This window comes from Aplidium turbinatum, chromosome 9 (genome assembly GCF_918807975.1).
Source record: "Aplidium turbinatum chromosome 9, kaAplTurb1.1, whole genome shotgun sequence".
Classification (NCBI taxonomy): Eukaryota; Metazoa; Chordata; class Ascidiacea; order Aplousobranchia; family Polyclinidae; genus Aplidium; species Aplidium turbinatum.
Window position 1 is genome coordinate 15,020,965 of NC_137480.1, and position 18,474 is coordinate 15,039,438.

The 18,474-nt window shown below is 38.2% G+C and overlaps 1 protein-coding gene across 1 annotated transcript; it reads left to right on the forward strand.

Moving 5' to 3' along the window:
* The first annotated feature begins 3,664 nt into the window (after window positions 1-3,664).
* Window positions 3,665-11,220, forward strand: LOC145777613 (uncharacterized). The gene is made up of 12 exons (XM_082589045.1): window positions 3,665-3,771; window positions 4,099-4,209; window positions 4,741-4,938; window positions 5,097-5,195; window positions 5,912-5,977; window positions 6,068-6,125; window positions 6,581-6,644; window positions 6,838-6,962; window positions 7,275-7,345; window positions 7,427-7,547; window positions 7,758-7,815; window positions 8,154-11,220. Exons 1-12 carry the CDS (start codon window positions 3,763-3,765, stop codon window positions 8,335-8,337), a joined length of 1,164 nt encoding a protein of 387 aa, XP_082445171.1. The 5' UTR covers window positions 3,665-3,762; the 3' UTR covers window positions 8,338-11,220.
* The last annotated feature ends 7,254 nt before the right edge of the window (window positions 11,221-18,474 follow it).

An 18,474-nucleotide genomic window follows, 5' to 3' on the forward strand; every position in this document is an offset into this window, starting at 1 on the left:
TTTGATGCTCTAAAACAAAGTCATATATTACCATAATAGTATAGTCAAACTGGCAAATGAGCGGACGACAGTTTTTTATGATAATACGCGGTCCATCAATTTAGAGTACTAACTGGCAGTAAGTATTAACCGGCGATTCAATTCGATAATATCAAACCTCCATCTTTACACTCTGACTACAAAAAAAAATTAGGCCTATATCACGTGAAAGTTACGAGTAATTAAGCATTGATTTCAACAACCTAATTTTTGGGAAAAAATCAACTTTACAACCGGTATTGCGAACTTTGATCTTCCGCTTTGCAAGGCAACTTGATAGTTACTTTGCGCTTTAGTCCAACGTAGAGTGGTTTCACTTTAACCTGAATAAAAAAATGTCTACTTTCTGGCTTTCTTTCCCAATTAAAATCATTAATCAACGCATTCGAAAAGGTTTTCCAGAATTTCGTTATTGTGCGGTGACATGCATTTCTGTGGTAAACAACTTTCCACTTTTTTTCCGCTATTCTCTTTTAAATACCGGCGCGCGTAATTAGGAGTGGTAATTACGCAATTCATTATGACGCAACCAAAGGCTTTAATTTATCGCACTGTTCACCCAGACAGTAAGATCCGCCATTTTTACATTGATTTAACGTCTGCAGACGTTGAATCGTTGTAAAAATGAAGGATTTTGCCGTCTGGGAAGGCACTCAAAGGCAAAAGAAACGATAAATTGTGGAATAAAATACAAAATCTCTAAATAAACAAAAGGCGTCGTTGGGTTTAGAATTTTGTAATAGTTGAGGATTCTAATATATTCTAAGTCAGTGGTTCTCAACCTTTTTGTCTTGGTGGACCCCTTTTGGTGTCTTCGAAGCGGTCGCGGACCCCTAAAAATTTCAATTTGAAATTTTGGTATATCGCGTTTTCTTATGGAATCATATGTTACATAAGTTTCAAAGCAACACACTTAAAAGAATTTGCTGAATTCGCAACGCACTTGACGATTGATGAGATTGACGAAATTTTGTTATGACTTATGCGCTATATGTTGGCACACAGGATCAAACATCGGTAAGCTATATGCTCATTTGATGTTTTTCTATAACTTTTATCAAAAGTTAATAGAATACTTGCAACTGTTACAAAGAATTTCTCCCTTTTTTCATTTGAAATCAATATTAATTCGTTATAGTCACAGTCATTGCAAAACTGTGAGTGGTGATAGACTGCTGACTAACGTTTGTATTTCTAAATTAATCATTGATCAACAATCTGTTGTCTTAAAAGAATTTAGTTGAACATAGCCAACATAGCCTTATTAAAAGGTTTAAGTAATTTATATGATATTTTAGTTAAGAAACCAAACCTTTGTGCAATGTCCTTTGTAATTTCAAACGACGCACCAGTGTGTTGCGACTTACAGTTTAAGAATCACTGTAGGCTAATACATAAACAAAGCACAAACAATTTTTAAATTTTTTAATTTATCCGTCATGTTGAAAACTTGGAAACTTTTGCGGACCCCCGGAAATCGCTTCACGGACCCCTTGGGGTCCGTGGACCCCCGGTTGAGAACCACTGTTCAAAGTTTACATGTAGACGGCGACGCAGGATGCATGTCAATTTTATCTGAGCAAACATTAACAGTTCAAAAATAAATTGAGCAAACAGTTCAATTTAATAGTTCAACCATTTTTTGCTAAATTTCATTTCAATTTGTTTTTCTTGTAAATATTAAATTTTCTAAATAAACAGAAGACGTCATTGGATTTACAGAAGGATTTTGTTGGATTACAGAAGGATTATCGTTTGATTTTCAAAAAATTGCTGAATACGAACTAACCGATATAGACTGCAGCCAAATTGGGAACTAGCCCAATCGGACTAGCCGAATCGGGCTGTAGCCGAAAAGGGTAATAGCCGAATTGGACTAGCCGAATCGGACTAGCCGAATCGGACTAGCCCAATCGGACTAGCCGAAACGGGCCATTCCGAATAAAGTAAAGCAGAAATTGCTATATTGCAAAATTTGCAGTAGCTTACATGACCTCAAAAGGGCACCATTGCCCCCCCATTCTCAGGCTTTTGCTTCTGGCACCCCTGGCCGTAGGTATAATTTCAATTAGGATAAAACGTACTTTTGGGTGAAGAAAGCTGCAGGTAGACCGGAAAATGCTTAAATTGCGAGCTTTGAGTTGTGAAAAATTCTAGAAACACAAAAAAGAACCCCAGATAATTAATTTACAGAGTAAGCTATCGTTTACCGGTGCTCCTAAAGAAAGTGAAAAGACAAAAACAGCAGAAATGCAAATTGCAGTTAGCCTAGCATGCCACTGTTCTGTAGCTTCGATTGATCCTTTTTTGCAATTTTCAGTCTGGCAACCCTGGTTTTAGTTTGTATTTTCCATAGCCACATATATACAGTACACAAGCCTTGTCAATGTGCAATTTTATAATAATGACTGGAGGTTGATGTAAATTTGATTTTGAACTGTAGTCTAAATGTACTTTATATTTGTTTTATGTATTTATTTATCTCTACCAACCCAATGGACCGCGAGGTGTGTGGAAAAGGCTTCAACATTGGCTGATGATAGTGATATTGACAAAGTGTCTTGTTGTGATGTAATAATACCAAAAGTAGGGATAAAGCGAGCAATGCCATACGCACACTGTTACGGTAATTCACGTTAAATTACTCAAGAGGGGAGAAAGTAAGTTAATTTTGGGTTGATTCAACGTTCAAGTCAGCACAAATTGATTGAATTTTTCCCGGCGGGTTATATTGCTTAATAACAATGCCCAATAAGAAATTTAAGTTTGTTTTACATTAATTCAACATCTAGCGACGTTGAATTATTAAAAAATAACGTTAATTGCTCAACCAGGTAGTGGTAACAAATTAATATTTCCCAGCGAGAAGATTGCCTCGATTTACGTAGAAGCTAACATGATTTCGGCACAATTGGGATACTGCGAGCAAAACAAAGTCTGTTTGATAAAGAACTAGTCAGAAGCGGTGTCATCAGATGCTGTATCAGCTAGACTAGATACCGGTAACGGAAAGCGAGGCGCAATAAGGAGTAGATGCTTATATACAATAATTTGACGTCCACTGGTGTTAAATCAATGCAAATAGGGTGATATTTCTATAAAAGATTCAATTCTCCCAGCTGGGCAAGTATCTAAGCGCTGGCAAAGTAGGCAATAACCCAAATAAAACATCCAGCAATAGTAAGATTTAATCAACATCCTACTCTCGTGTTTTTTTGTTTTTTTTAATCTTGTGGTTCTTACAAGCGCTCCTGTGGCATCGGCATTTTTATTGCCGACGCTATTGCGCCATTCATGCATCTGCGTCGGCACAAACTCGACAACTGCCGACGCTAATTTCGAAGACTGTATTGCCTGACTTGGGTATGAGGTACGGTATTATTAAATGGCTGTGGTATCTAAAAGTTAATTTTAACTTTTGCAACTTCTGATGGTGCTGTTTTTGCATTAATATTGAAACAATTACAAACAGAATAATGAAGCTAAAAAGGAATAAAGAATGGTGACTACAGTAATATTTGTTTGAATCTATCATGTCAATGATGTATTTATTAGTGTTGGAATGATTCATTAATAGAATGGTTTTATTGCACTGTTTTTTTTTTTCATATTTGAATACTGAATAGTGCAGAATTCCAAACTGTCTAACATAGCTCTTACTAATTATGATTGCTTTGAATTGATATGAATGAAGAATTTTGAAGCGATTGTCATGTCGGTATAATGGCAGTGGTGAGTAGTTTTTATTTGACATCAAGCAACGTTCTTGACTATTTCTATGCAATTTAGAGTCTGAAGCAGCATGTTGCTAAGCAATTGCAATACAATCCAATTGCAATACAAGCTAAGCAATTGTAATACAATTCCTTCATATACATTGTTTAATTAATTCTAAGTGCTTTTACAACTACAGGACATAAAAGGGAGACCTACTGTGACTTTCTTATTTTAGCTCATCAACTTTTGGTGTTTTGAGCATCCCCATTGTGTGGCACAGGAATAATTAAATTTTCTGATGCATTTGTTGCTTAATTTGTTTTCAAGCATGATCTTTTCCAGCAAACTTCTTCCAACCCACTAGGCAAGCAGCTTATAGAAGCATCAAAAAATGGAAATGATGAAGAGGTCCGTTCTTTGTTGTCCCAGGGAGCTGCTTTTATCACCAATGGGGTAATGTTTGGATTTGTGTGTCTCAATCAGTTTGAAAGCTAAACTATGCTTCCAAATTTTGCCAGTGAATTCTTAAAAAAGAAACTGTTTTAATTTTTGATTCTCAAGTATAAAATTACCTTATAACCATGTCTACGTCAACAATCAACATTGAAACATTAACTAATAATTGACTAATATTTTAGTTTAAACTATTGATGATAAACTAGAGTTATTGCACAATCAAGTTGCTTTCTTCTTTAAGATACTGTAGTAGTGTTAAAAAATCGTTTATTTGAATAAATGTTTTGTGTAATGTAATGCTTGTACACTGGCATTCACGCAAGTTATACTAGCCAGCCTCTAATTCCATCAGTATCGTAAGTTTTTTTTCAAAGATATTGATGTAAGATGTTTCTGTTGTCTTTGAAATATGTTTCAATGGCCATTTTAAAAATGTTTTAATTACTTTATTAGAACAATAATATGCCAAACCGGCTTGCTGAAGATATAAAGCATTTTCCTTAAATCATGAGACATATTTCGTTTCAGTTGGGTATGTCCCCATTGCACTTCTCTTGTATGAATGGCCATGTCAGCACCACACAGATTCTCGCCCGTGCTGGCATGTCTTGGGAAGGAAGAACGAAAGCTGACAAAACACCTCTGCACTTTGCTGCTCAGTATGGCCATCATGAAATTGTTGGTATTTTTGTCAAACTAGGTGCTGATATTGATGCTCTGGACATGGTAAGTATATGTTTAATTGTTTATTGCAATTAAAGGTCGTGAATTATTATTTAACTGATGTGTTAATCATCTTTTTTTTTACCTTACGTTTTTGTGATACCTTCCTTCACCAGGTCTTCAAAACTTTCCTATTGTCTTCAATGTCTCTTTTATTGCAGTTACAAATGACAGCTTTGCACTGGGCTGTTGTTGAAGAGCATTTTCTTGTTGTCAAAGTTTTAGTGAATAATCATGCTGATATCAGCATTAAAAACAAGGTATGGGTATATTAATGTGTTTGGATGTTCCTATTAAAAAACTGGCATCACGAATGTTAGTATTGACAGTATTGTACACTAATGTTAGAATCAGAATCAGTTTACTTTTAATATAACACAAACATAAGAATAAGAGATATGCCATAAACGGGTCTGCTACTATTCGGTGAGTCCGATTCGGTCAGTTCCTAACCTCTAACCCCTAACTCCTAACCCTAAAACGGCAATGATAATTAGGCTACGGTACCCGATAATTTAAAAAAAAAATTGAAAAAATCACCGAATAGGGATCGGACTCATCGAAACGGGCCATTCCGGCCATAAACTGTTATGTGTCATGCAACGAGGAGACAGCGAAAAGACCAGTTGCTCATTGTGTCAGCTGCCAGCTCATAGGTTTGACAATGCTTATTGCTTATTGACATTATTTTGGGTTCTTGCTTTTTAAGCATATCCACTTAAACTGTATATAATTAAAAATAAAGACTTCAGAATTTTTTTTTGTACAAAGTTGATAAAATCTTTTCATTAAGTTGTAAGATAGTTGCTGTAGCCAAAAAACATAAATCTTGCGCTCTAAATATAAAATAACAATTCGAGGTCTCTTGTTGTTTTTATAGATTTTTGTCATGTTTGTAATTTCATTTGAGTGTCACTGTATAAAATTCGTCATAACAAACTTACCAAGTGAAGATAATTTCCAATTTATTTTTCAGTTTGACAAATCGCCCATTGATAGTGCTCAGGATTCGTGCAATTTCCACATTGTGGAATATTTGAAAGTGAGTTCTGTTGTGGTGTCAGCATAAATTTTTCATTAATTTTTTTGACAAACTATTTCCTGTCAATGTTATGACCCTATGTTTTCACAGAGTTCATTGTATCATCAAACGTACGAAGATGAAATATCTACTACCTCACCTGCTGCAGGTTATTTTTAACAGTTCGTGGTCTTGAATTCAGCTACTTCTGTATTACATCTACATAAAAGTTGTTCAATTATGATTTGACCGCTTCAGCTTGTCTTCTGTGCTTGTAGTAATATTGTTCTCTTTTTTTGTAATAAAAAGTCGTGTTTTCTCAGAAAGATTTGTATTTGTAAAATTCTGAAATAAACAAGACATCTATAAAGTTTACGTGTTGACTCATCTGCAGGCTCTCTAATTTATTTAAAAAAAAAACTTGCATTCACAATATACAATTTACAAATAGAAGCTAAAAGTAATCTAATAAACAGGCTAATCAGCACCTATAATTTTCAGTTTTGCTTCATCCATTGCTTAGTTCTTTATGATGATTAGTGTGAACTTTTGGTGCTTGAAAAACGTATGAAATAATTCCAATATACAAAAAAAAAGTTTTTTCAGCATCTGTATGTGTTTCAGATTCGTCTCAGTCAGTATTGGCTTCACTGGCAGCTCTTTCTGGCTCGCCATCCCTCACAGGCATGTTTTTTTCAAATGTGTTTAAGTTTTGTCAATTGCACAGACAGCACAACTAGCGTTTCCTAGCACTCTTTTTTGAAATTAACTACAATAAATTTCAAATAGTACGTTGATTTCAGACTTATCAATAGAAAAAGAATGAGTTTCTTTAAGGATGCTGTTTCGTCATGCAATGCTTTATGTATCTCACTAGACAGCCTACCTTGGTTAAGCCAGGATAGTGCGGCCAGTGGAGCCTCTTCGTTGCTAGAGGGAGCGAACATGATAACCATCACCGAGGCAGGAAAACTGGCACTGCAAGCGTGGTCGAATATTTACGAAGGTCAGAGCGAGCTATAGATTTTTCTACCTGTTGAAAACGACTTAGCTCAAAGATAGATTTTTGTTTGTAGACTGTGACTATCGTATTTATTCGGCTTTTAATTGCATCTCTTACTCAGACTGGTTGAAATATTTAAATCGTAACTTTGAAATTATTCCTGTATAAGTCGTATCCCAACTATGTGAGTAATCATTTGTTACAAAATTTTGCGTCTTATCTTTGGATACATACCGTATATGGCAGTTGCATAGCAAAACAATTATCCTTTACATATCAATGTTCACTAATATCTCTTGCTTCTTCCATTGGAAGATGAAACAAACAAAGAGGCGGAGATTTCCTCCGAGTCTTCCATCGTTGATGGACAAGAAAATGGACAAAAGGTAAAAATATGTGAAAGGAGACTTGGTGCTTGTGCGTTGTGACTAGAACTTGAGCTTTTACACTTCCTGTACAACTGACAGGTGCTCTCCATCGCGTTGGCCAATCAGATGCTTAACACTCCTGCCCAGAACAACAGCACAGCCAGTCAGCATGCGTTGAGATTTCTTGTGACCCCGCCAAGTGGAAAAAATAAATCAAACGGTGAATATATTAACAGTTTACCTCAGAAACTTACTTCGAGCTAGAAGCTGAAGATTTTAGGCATGTTGCTTCCCAAATCTTTTACAAATCTGACTGTATGTGTTATCGTTTCTGTAATGATTGAATTTGACAAAAAAAGTGCTCATTTGTAGCATAAGGTCATCACAGTTGAATTTCGCTCCACAATCTTTATCTGATGTCGTTTTCCAGAAAGCAAATTGTCTCCGAACAAACTAAAACGGAAGTTGTCCACCCAAGATCAATCCAAGTACGTTTTTATTTGTTTTTCACTCACTATGCGAGGTTAAAGCTGGTGTTTAACTTTTTCACCGTCTTGAATGTATTGTCCAGATCGTGCTCGCAGGTGTTTTGTTTTTATTAAAGAACTTTATAATGTTTCTTTTGGGTTACAGTAAAATCACTTAACACTGAAATATTTAACAATGTCAAGTAAACTACGGGAGTGAAAAGCATGCCAGATGCATTAGTAAAAACAAGAATGAACAAAATGGAGAAAGTTCATATAGGAAGTTACAGCTGACCAAACATGATTAATCTGCTGAGAAAGAAAAGAAAGTCACTTACATCTAATTGTATCCGTTACAGAGATCAAGAAAATGATGGAGAACCACTTGTCGCTGACCCTGTCGAGGAACAGAAGGACCTTCAGCGCCGCCTGACGGAAGCTCAATCAGAAGCAGCAATGTATCGAGAAAAGTTGCGCGCGAAAGAGCAAGAAGCTCATCTTTGGAAAAAACGATTTGAAATTATTCAGCGAAGCGGGACATGACAACTTGGTGTGGTTTTGATTTTGCAATCCTTTATTTGTATAATGTATATTGATGGTGCTACGTTGTTATCAATACAATGACTTATCATCGTTTCTTATCTATCTGTCAATTGGCATTTTTGTCATAGTTGCTACATTAGCAGCACGTTATTCGTAACGCTTTGGAAGGCACCACGCTCTTTCACCTTTATCTTTCTTGACGCCAACGTTTTTTTCCCTCCAAATTAGCTTTATTATGTTGTTTTAAAAGCTTATTTATTGAAGAAAAGTTTGTCGTGTTGTAGCTCAAATTGCTTTTGTACCTCTTTGCGTGGGAAAGAAATAGATCAGCCCTGAGCAATGTTGTGTTTTATCGCTTTATGTCGTCGCCTGCTTAGCCATCCTGTCGATGCTCAGAGTGACGTTGTACTTGACTTTCCACTCAATATCAAGCACTCACTGATGCATTGAAGATAAGAGTTGTGTCGGTGTAGCCTTCATGCTGCACCATGCCAATCATACAATGTATATTAGCGATTGATTTGAAATGATAACAGTGGCATACAGCTGTTCAGATTTCCTGACCGTTACACTAAACACGCCACATGTCGACCACCTCTTAGTTTAATTGTTTTCTCCTTTGATAATACTGTAATATCAACTCAACCATAATCGTATGATGTTTTGGTCAATTTCAAGGACTGTTCTATAAATGTATGATTCCGTATTTCTCTTTTCTGAACTCTTTATTACACCACATATGGTTGTCGCCAAACCACATAACGCATCATGACGGTTTTGATTCCCCCCAGATATGCTGTTTGAACACCTCCTGATAGTGATTTTTGCGCACAAATTATTTTCTTCCTACACACATCGTTGCTACAGTGTTACGTTGCATCATTTATTCTGAGGATGCGTATTAACATATTGGGCGAAACGTTATTGACTCAAACGTGTTGGTTTTGCGACAAGCTTTGTATTGTATTTTCAAAAATCTTCTGATCAACATTGTTTCACCGCAACTCCACGTTATGATTTATAATAAGCATGTTGAAATCATTCAGGTCAGTGATTACTAGGTACTCTATGTTTATTGTTAAGCAAAACTGCATTGGAGTTTTTTCCACTAAGATTTAAGTTTACTGAATGGTTTATATTCTGGGCTCGCGCGAGGTCATCACTAGAGAGTTTTCACTTACCTTCAGTGTGCGTAAAACATCGATTTTCAGACAGATCATCAGTTGTTGTATGGTGTTGTGTTGGAACGAAATATACATTGCCAACAACTTCGTTAAGTTGCCACAAAGTATATGTCAACGATGATGCCATTTCGTCTCAATCAAACTCATTGAAAATTACACATAGTGCCGGTCTCAGGGTATTTTGGGCCCTGTGCGGAATATGCTTTGCGGGCCCCCAATGACAATGATCCAATTCAGTAGCATAGCTAGGTATTTTGAAAGGGTAGGAGGGTGGTTTGACAATCAGCGGGCGAAGCCTGACGGCGTGATCGCCGAAGGTGACACCCAGCGGCGGGGGGTCTGAGGGGCCTCCACCAGAAAATTTTGAAAAATTCCTTTGAATTTGTGGCATTCGGTCTGTTCAACAAAAATTTGGGTATGAATATTAGGCTACTGTAAAGTGGTGCTGTCCGTGGCATAGCAAAAGGATAAGATCATGCTTTCTTTGGCATTTTTCGGAAATAAAGCTATGTCTCCATGTTGAGTCTGGATGCAACCTATTTCGTACTCTGAAATCGGAGTAACAAAATCAAATTTCTACTATTTCATCCCCTGAAAAGATCGAGAGAAATTTTAAAATGTTTGCGCCAACTCCGATCAGCGACTTCGGCCCTGTTGTTTTTTTTTCTCGATTTTTTCAGGGTACGAAATAGGTTGCACCCGTTGAGTCTCTATGTTTTCTTGTTGCTAATTCCTTTGTTGAATTTTTCTATTGGAAATGACGAAATTACTGCATTTTCTGAGTAAATTGCGGGGCCCCTAATTTGCGGGCCCTGTGCGATCGCACGGTTTGCACACCCCAATGACCGGCACTGATTACACATTCAGTCTTTGGAAGTATCGCACGATTTGAATCAGTGTATTGTTAGCTTGCTACTGGCCCAATCTATAAAATGTTTTGGGCATTATCTGGTAGTTGCAGAGCTCTGACACGATGAAATGTTTTGTCAGCTTGGTACTCAGTAAAGTTTGATATCATTTTCTGGTTATTAAGTTGTTAGGTTATCCATAGTACAATAATTTGTAAAAGTATATGCAGATAACTTTTTACCTTATTTCTATTTGAAAATACAGTCCAGAAAGTCCATGCGTTTTACGCAGTTTGAACTCAAATTGTATATCGTATCAACGTGACCTGTTTCTGCTCAAGTCATTGCTTTGAGGAATAGGGTTCCTTGATGTTTGTAATTACCAATGTTTCTACACAAGCATGGTTAATACGATTTACAAATAGGATGCTGCACCATAGACCGCTTTATTTTCTGCTTGTTCGTCTTTCGAAACAGACCGCTATTTTTCTACATATGTGAATACAATCTTCTGGCCGACGATTCATTAATTAATTATTATGCTCTGTAGAAGTTTGGATGTGGTGTTTGAGGCTATTCAAATATTTCTAACACTATTCAGCGTTCATATATAACGCTACATGGCGGTTCTACAATAACCTATGTGCCTGAGGCTGAACCGACCAGTTGCTCATTAAATTTATAATGGAGACTCACATTTCTTTTTCAGTGGCACGTAGGCTAATGGCTGCATCTTTGTTAAATTTATTTATTAACTAGTATTTTCGTTAAATGTAACTTTGTTTGGGGTGAAGCTTTATTGATGTGTCGTGTCGTCACACTTGGAAAATATTACAATGTATTGAAGTTGGGCTACGAGACAACCTTGATCGATATAAAGGTTCCTCAGATGAACGTTTAAGTGAAAGGCGACCTTTTTCCGACAATTCTTGTAGGCTATTCATGACGAAATACTTCTAAATAATAGCTTACATAATGGTACAATTCGAGCAAAGTAAGTTGATGTCGGATGAACGTTTATTTCAAGGAAAACGCCATATGAAAACAAAGCAGTTTGGTGACATGACGTTGAGCCAAAGGCAGGGTCACGTCGCGTTCGTCGTCTCATTGTTTGACCAATATTTTGCCCATCAGAATGAGTTCATCAGTATCGCATCACTAATTATGCCACATGCTATCGATCACCCCCTCAACCAGACATTTGAACTCTTGCCGCTGTGGAAAAAGAACAAACAAATCAGCAAGTGCCAAGTGTAAACGAATTGCAAAATTATTCCTGCACAATGCAGGCCTTGCTACATAACTAAGGGAAAACCGAAGGACATAAATCAAGATTGGATGTATTACCGTATTATCCAGAGTCGACATAACTACTTGGCGCAAGTTTTACAGCCGTTTGCTGAAGCGTGTTTTGGGAGCTACTGGTAATTTGCTGGCAAACAAAACACTATGATATTCTATAAATACAGCCTGTAAATTTAACCAGGCTCTTCGACTGAGTCTTCTAAATTTGGTTAGTGCCAGTGATGTACGTGCAATCGCGCATACTAAAAATATTGACGCCGTCAGCGTAAACGCAAACGTTCGAAAAAACATACGCCATATGCGTCAACGCAACTTGTAAAAAAAGTTGGCGGCGTCAACGTCAGCGCATACACTAGCGTAAATTAATTTTGTTTGCTAGGTCCCAAACATTCACACGGTATAAACCACTCGAAACAAACAAGTTTTATTTTGAATGTCCACGAAGAAATACAAGCATTTGAAAGTGTTCATCTGACATTTGCTGTGTTTTGGTTCCAATATGTCTTTGCCCATTGAAAACATTCTTTCAACTGCAGCGCTGGAAGGTATTGGCGTGTTGTAGAGAAAAAAAATACATTAAAAAGTATGCGTTGACGCTATGCGCTAAAAAACCGCAAAAACTTTACGGCGTGGCCTCAAGCGCAAACTATCCAAAAAAATGTGGCCGCAAGCGTTAGCGCAAACAAAAAGTCTACGCCGCAAGTATGCGGCGTATGCGTACATCTCTGGTTAGTGCACTACAGATCGACATATTCTTGTGCGACGGAGTTGTATATTGAAGCGTCCCATTTGCTGCCCTGGGTTGTAGGCTGGGTGCACACAAGATGGTCTGATGTTTGGAGCCTTGGTATCACAGATAGGCTACATGTAACTGGGCCTCCGTATTGTAGCCTCAGTTTACCATTGCATGGCTGTCGGCTGTATAGCCGAGTGGTGAGAGCACCGGCACGGCGCTCTACACCGCCCAAGAGCATGCGGCTGTGTCATTCGCAGGACACAAAAAGGCATGCCTGAATTGGTGGGCACGAAGATTGGCTTCCTTGCCTTCCTGTCCACTTAATCTAAATCTTCAATCACCGGGCAAAAGCCTTGATACGACAAAAAAATTACATGTTTGCCTTACAGCTTTACTGTTAATGTTTCTTCGAATCTCTGGTGGTGCAATACCAGCAAGCAGATAGCCTAAAGTTTGTTGCTATTTGTAGGCTTCAGACATCCATCCGCCCCGTTAGCTCAGTGGTTACGCGCCCGGCTCATAATCACGCATCGCAAGTTCGACTTTCGGGATGTGCGCTTGAGCAACGCATTTCAGGACTGCTCTCCATGATGTCCCTCCAAGGTAGACATGGTCAAGGCCAGTGGCGTAGATAGGGAATGTGCCGCCCGGGGCGGATTCAGATTTTGCCGCCTTACACAAAACTTGAAAAAGTGAGTTTAGCCCCAACAAATGCAGGTGGGCTATATTTGGTAATCGAAGAAGGGTTACAGCATCACAAACTTAATGTTGGATATCTTTGACTTACTTGCGACAGTCTCTAAATTGCGTTGTCGCTAAAGTCAAAGTTCGGTTGGACACTATTTGGTTGTGCACTTTTTATATGTGTATGTTTAATGAATACTAATTGGCTTTTTCAGCTATTTTTGCTGGCTTTTTTAGACTTTTTTTGTGACTAGGTCTTCAAGAAAAAGCATGTGAAAATAAAATTGTTTTTTTTTATCAGATTAGGCCTATAATCAAAATCAAAAATCGTAGTCTGAAAGTACCGCCCCCAGACGTGTCGCCCGGGGCGGTCCGCCACCCCCCCCCCCAGCTACGCCACTGGTCAAGGCAATGTTCCGACTCTCTTCTTGACCAGGAGATTTCGATAGTCCTTGCAGCTTCTCTATTTGAGATGGAAAGAACATAGCGTAGCCTACTTACGTTTTGAAGGGTTGACTTTATAGTGATTGTTTGTGTAATAGCCTATTGTGTGAGCTCCTTAAGAGACTTCGTGACGTTTTGTTCTACAGCAAAATAAAGTATTTTCTTGTGATGTTATGCAAAGATCATCAGCGTAGGCTAAAGGGAAAAACCTAGAACATCACACAACTAAGGCGAAAGAGAAAATTGAATTGAGTCCTGTCTTTGCAATGAGTTACCAAGGGGGGTGGGGGGACTTATATACCAGTCCCAGGTATACGAGTCCCCCCACCCCCCTTGGTAACTCATAACAAAGACTGGACTCAATGGACAAGGCTCTTTCGCCTTAATTGTGTGATGTTCTAGGGGTTACCAGCGTATAGGCTATAAGCCGCTCAGTGTGTTGATAGTTGGTGTAGGGCTGGCTATTTAACCAGGATTACCAGGTCGGCTGCATAGCCGAGTGGTGAGAGCCCTGGAACGGCAATCGAAAGGGCGCCGGTTCGACACCGCTCAAGAGCATGCGGCTGTGTTTTTGGCAGGACACTTAAAGGCATGCCTGAAGGTGGACATGAAGATTGGCTTCCTTGCTTTCCCGTCCACTTAATCTAGATCTTCAACCAACAATCAACAAGGTGTAAGCCTGGATACGACAAACAAAAAAAACCAGGTAGGCCTAGCCTACGGTAGGCCAATGTCATGTTTAGTTTACCCATCTCATAGCTTAGCCTACTTATTGTAAATATATTGCGAAAACGCAATATGCACCAAAAGTAATATCATGATTGGTTATCAGTAGCCTATACAGGGGCGCCGGAAGGATTTTTAACTGGGGGGAGGCTAGATTACAAAAAAGAGCACTTTTGTTTACTAAAAGGCCAATTTCTTTTCAAGTTTGAAAATAAGATACAGCGATAATGCTAATCTATCAGCTCACTATGTAGGCTATTGAGTAATGATAGCCTACAAGTACAAGTGTCCGGTATAAAAAGAAGGGCATCATGCTGGATTAGCTGTCGAAAACATGTAGTATCAAAGAGTGACGCAAAATTAGGCCAGCGCGTTATAATCGCCACTGTTGCATTGTGCGGGAATATTTATGTTATTGATGGAATATATCCATCTGCGATCACCAGCGCTGTAAGTCTTGTTTGTAATTCCGGACGTTCATTCAAAGTCTTAATCCGAAGTGCTAATTTACATCGGCTGGCAATACTGTCCTTTTTATGTCGATTTGATGTTGTCGGACATTGAATCGTAGTTAAAAAGGAGAACTAGGTTAGTTGACATAAGTTATTTTGCAAAAATTATGCTTCTTTTAGTAATGTCCTTCACATCATTGAAATACTTATTTTATTACCTTGCCGTCATCGTAGGGATTGTAGATCATTGTTTTCGTTGCTAAAAAGAATTTTAGGGGAGTGGCGAACTTCTTTAAAATCAGCCACATTGGAGACACTCGTGCGAGTGTCGTTAGATGGTCCCGCAGTACTGGATTACAATCCCGATAAAGCAGTTACTGCGTGGTGCAACGATTCTACTGCAGGACGTCGCCCAGGCCCAGACTTCAACAACGCTAAGTGATCATTTTAGCATTGCTGCAAGTTTAATTTTATTTACTTGTGCTATCGTTATTTTTATTTTGTATTTTGGCTTCCAAGCACGTAGATTTGGCCGCCGAGAAGGAGCTCCCGGTAGGCCACGATGGCTGCCGAAAAAAAAAACGAGTTTTAAGGCCCGTAGTTGCAAAATTTTGTGCCGTAAATATTATTTTGAGGCAAGAATGAAAGATTATAAATAGGCTAAAAGCGAATAGCAGAAACTGTTATATTGCAAAATGTGCAATAGCTTACATGACTTTAAAAGGGCACCATTGCCCCCCCTGCCCCTCCATCTGCAGAAGAATTGAGTAAAGGGGGGGCATACGCCCCCCCTGCAACCTCGCTTCCGGCGCCCCTGAGCCTATAGCCTATCACGTTTGATTGTCCCAACAATATTCAGACCGAAATGCACAAAACTTGAAAATTGGAGTTTAGCCCCAACAAATGCAGGTCGTCTATATTTGGTAATCGAAGAAGGGTTACAGCATCACAAACTTAATGTTGGATATCTTTGATTTACTTGCGACAGTCTCTAAATTGCACTGTCGCTGAGGTCAAAGTTCGGTGGGACACTATTTGGTTGTGCACTTTTTATATGTGTATGTTTAATGAATACTAATTGGCTTTTTCTTGGCTTTTTCAGCTATTTTTGCTGGCTTTTTTTGTGACTAGGTCTTTTTTTTTGGTGAAGACAGATTGGCAACTCTGCCGCACACAACAATACAGTATGACATCAGTAACCTCCGTCCTACTCGGTGAGTGGAGGAATGTGGGGGTGTGGTTGAGGAGACGCAGCACACAAAATATGGTGATCTAATTCTGATATATTTGGACACCAGCGCAGCAGCCGAGTGGTTCTCGCTTTTGGCTTGAGAGGTGATAAGTTTGGGTTCAATTCCATGTTGCATAATAACGCAGTGAGGATATTCGAGGGAATCTTTATCGTCGCAATGAGAAAACGTCTTGTAGGGCTTAATCTTGGCAGTTTCGCATACTTGTAGAGGCTTTGATCAACTGACACAGGCTTGGTCACCGAGTTTGACAGTACAAAATTGAAAAAAAGTAGGCGACTGTTGCTAAAAAAATCTTATTAGCTGTTGTAAAACGACAATAAATAAACTATACCGTTATTATGATTATTGATTACCGTTATTATTACCGTACTACATGTTTGGGGGGGGGGGGGAGGGGGCAGAAAATTTAAAAATTAATTAAAAAGAAAGAAAAAAATAAAACAGATATGAACAATGATACTACGACATATACGATATGCTATAAAATATACTCCAGTGGTTTTCAACCTTTTTGTTTTGGCGGACCCCTTTGGAGTTTGGTACCTTCAAAGCAGTCACGGACCCTTAAAAAAATATTATCTGAAATTTTGGTATATTGCTTCTCCTATATTGGAATCAAATGTTTTGTAAGTTTTGAAGCGACGCACTTAAAAAAATTTGCTGAACTTGCAACGCACTTATGACGACTGATGACATTGACGAAGTTATATTATGAGCTTTATGTTGGCATACAGCATCAAAATTTAGATGCTGATTTGTAGTTTTTCAATAAATTTTTATCAAAAATCAATAGAATTTTGCTACCGTTACAAATAATTTCTTCCTTTTTTCATTTCTAATCAATATTCATTCGTTCTAACCTTTGTCATTGCAAAACTGTGAGTGGTGATAGACTACTGACTAACGTTTGCATTTCTAAGTTAAGCATTGATCAATAGACTGCTGTCTCAAAAGAATTAAGTTGAACAAAGCCTTATTAAAAAATTAATTCATTTATATGATTGATTTTTTTAGTTATGAAACGAAATCCCGAACGAAATCTTTGAACTTTCAAAGGACATTGCACAAGTTTGTTGGGAAGTATAGTTTGAAAATCACGGTAATACACACATAAAGCACAGCCAACCAAATTTTAAATTTTGTAATTTATCAATCATGCTGCAAACCCGGAAACTTTCATAGACCCCCTGAAATCGTTTTGCGGACCCGGTTGAGAACCACTGAAATAGACATTAAAACAGCCATTATCATCAATTGTGAATGTTTAAAACATAAATTTTGCTTGAATAAAAACTGCTAAGCATGCAAGTAAACTTAAAATCTGGTTTAAAACCCTGTATGCAGTGTCCACAGAGATGTACGTATACGCCGCAAATTCTATGCCGTATACTTGCGGCATAGACTTTTTGTTTACGCTAGCGCTTACTGCCACATTTTTTGGATAGAACTTGTCGCTTGAGGCTACGCCGTAAAGTTTTCGCGTTTTTTTAGCGCATAGCGTCAACGCATACTTTTTAATGTATTTTTTTCGCTACAACACGCCAATACCTTCAAGCGCTACAGTTGAAAGAATGTTTTCAATGGGCAAAGACATATTGAAACCAAAACGCAGCAAAATGTCAGATGAACACTTTCAGATGCTTGTGTTTCTTCATGGAAATTCAAAATAAAACTTGTTTGTTTCGAGTGGTTTATACCGTGTGAATGTTTGGCACCTAGCAAACAAAATGAGTTTACGCTAGTGAATGCGCTGACGCCGCCAACTTTTTTTTACAAGTTGCGTTGACGCATACGGCGTATGGTTTTTCGAACGTTTGCATTTACGCTGACGGCGTCAATATTTTTTGTATGCGCGTACATCACTGAGTGTCCATGACCGGGTCTGCTACTATTCGGTGAGTCCGATTCGGTGAGTTCCTAACCTCTAACCCCTAATCCCTAACCCTAAAACGGCAATGATAATTAGGCTACGGTACCCGATAATTTAAAAAAAAATTGAAAAAATCCCCCGTTAAGGGATCGGACTCACCGAAACGGGCCATTCCGCCATGACCAACTGGATATTTGTGTGTTTGCAGACATATATGGTAATTGATTGAAATTATACTGAAGACTAAAAACTATAAAACAACCATTCAAGGTTTCAGATTGTTTCAACTGACGTTCTTTGGTTCAGCATTGGTTTCAGCTGAGTCAGCTCCAACAAATGATGCTATTAAAATGTATTTGAAGTTGTATGAAAGAAAATAACGGAGTCTGATGGATGGATAATTTCAACCACAACAATAACAAAAAATTATCTCCCCCCCCCCCGGATAAGTTAAGTCCACCGTGGAACTAATATCAGCTGTTTAGAAGCATATCAAACCATTTGATGTGGAAACATACAATTTCAACAATTCCTCACAAAATTTCGAATGGGGGGCGGGCCCCCCATAAATCTGCACCTGATTGCAATGTAGGCGGAATTGGTGATGGAAAAAGCAGGGATAATTGACACAGACC

Coding starts and splice junctions, on each gene's coding strand:
- LOC145777613 (XM_082589045.1), top strand. Junction 4,939..5,096: donor ATATTGATGCTCTGGACATG/GTAAGTATATGT, acceptor CTTTTATTGCAG/TTACAAATGACAGCTTTGCA. Junction 6,963..7,274: donor GTGGTCGAATATTTACGAAG/GTCAGAGCGAGC, acceptor TTCCATTGGAAG/ATGAAACAAACAAAGAGGCG.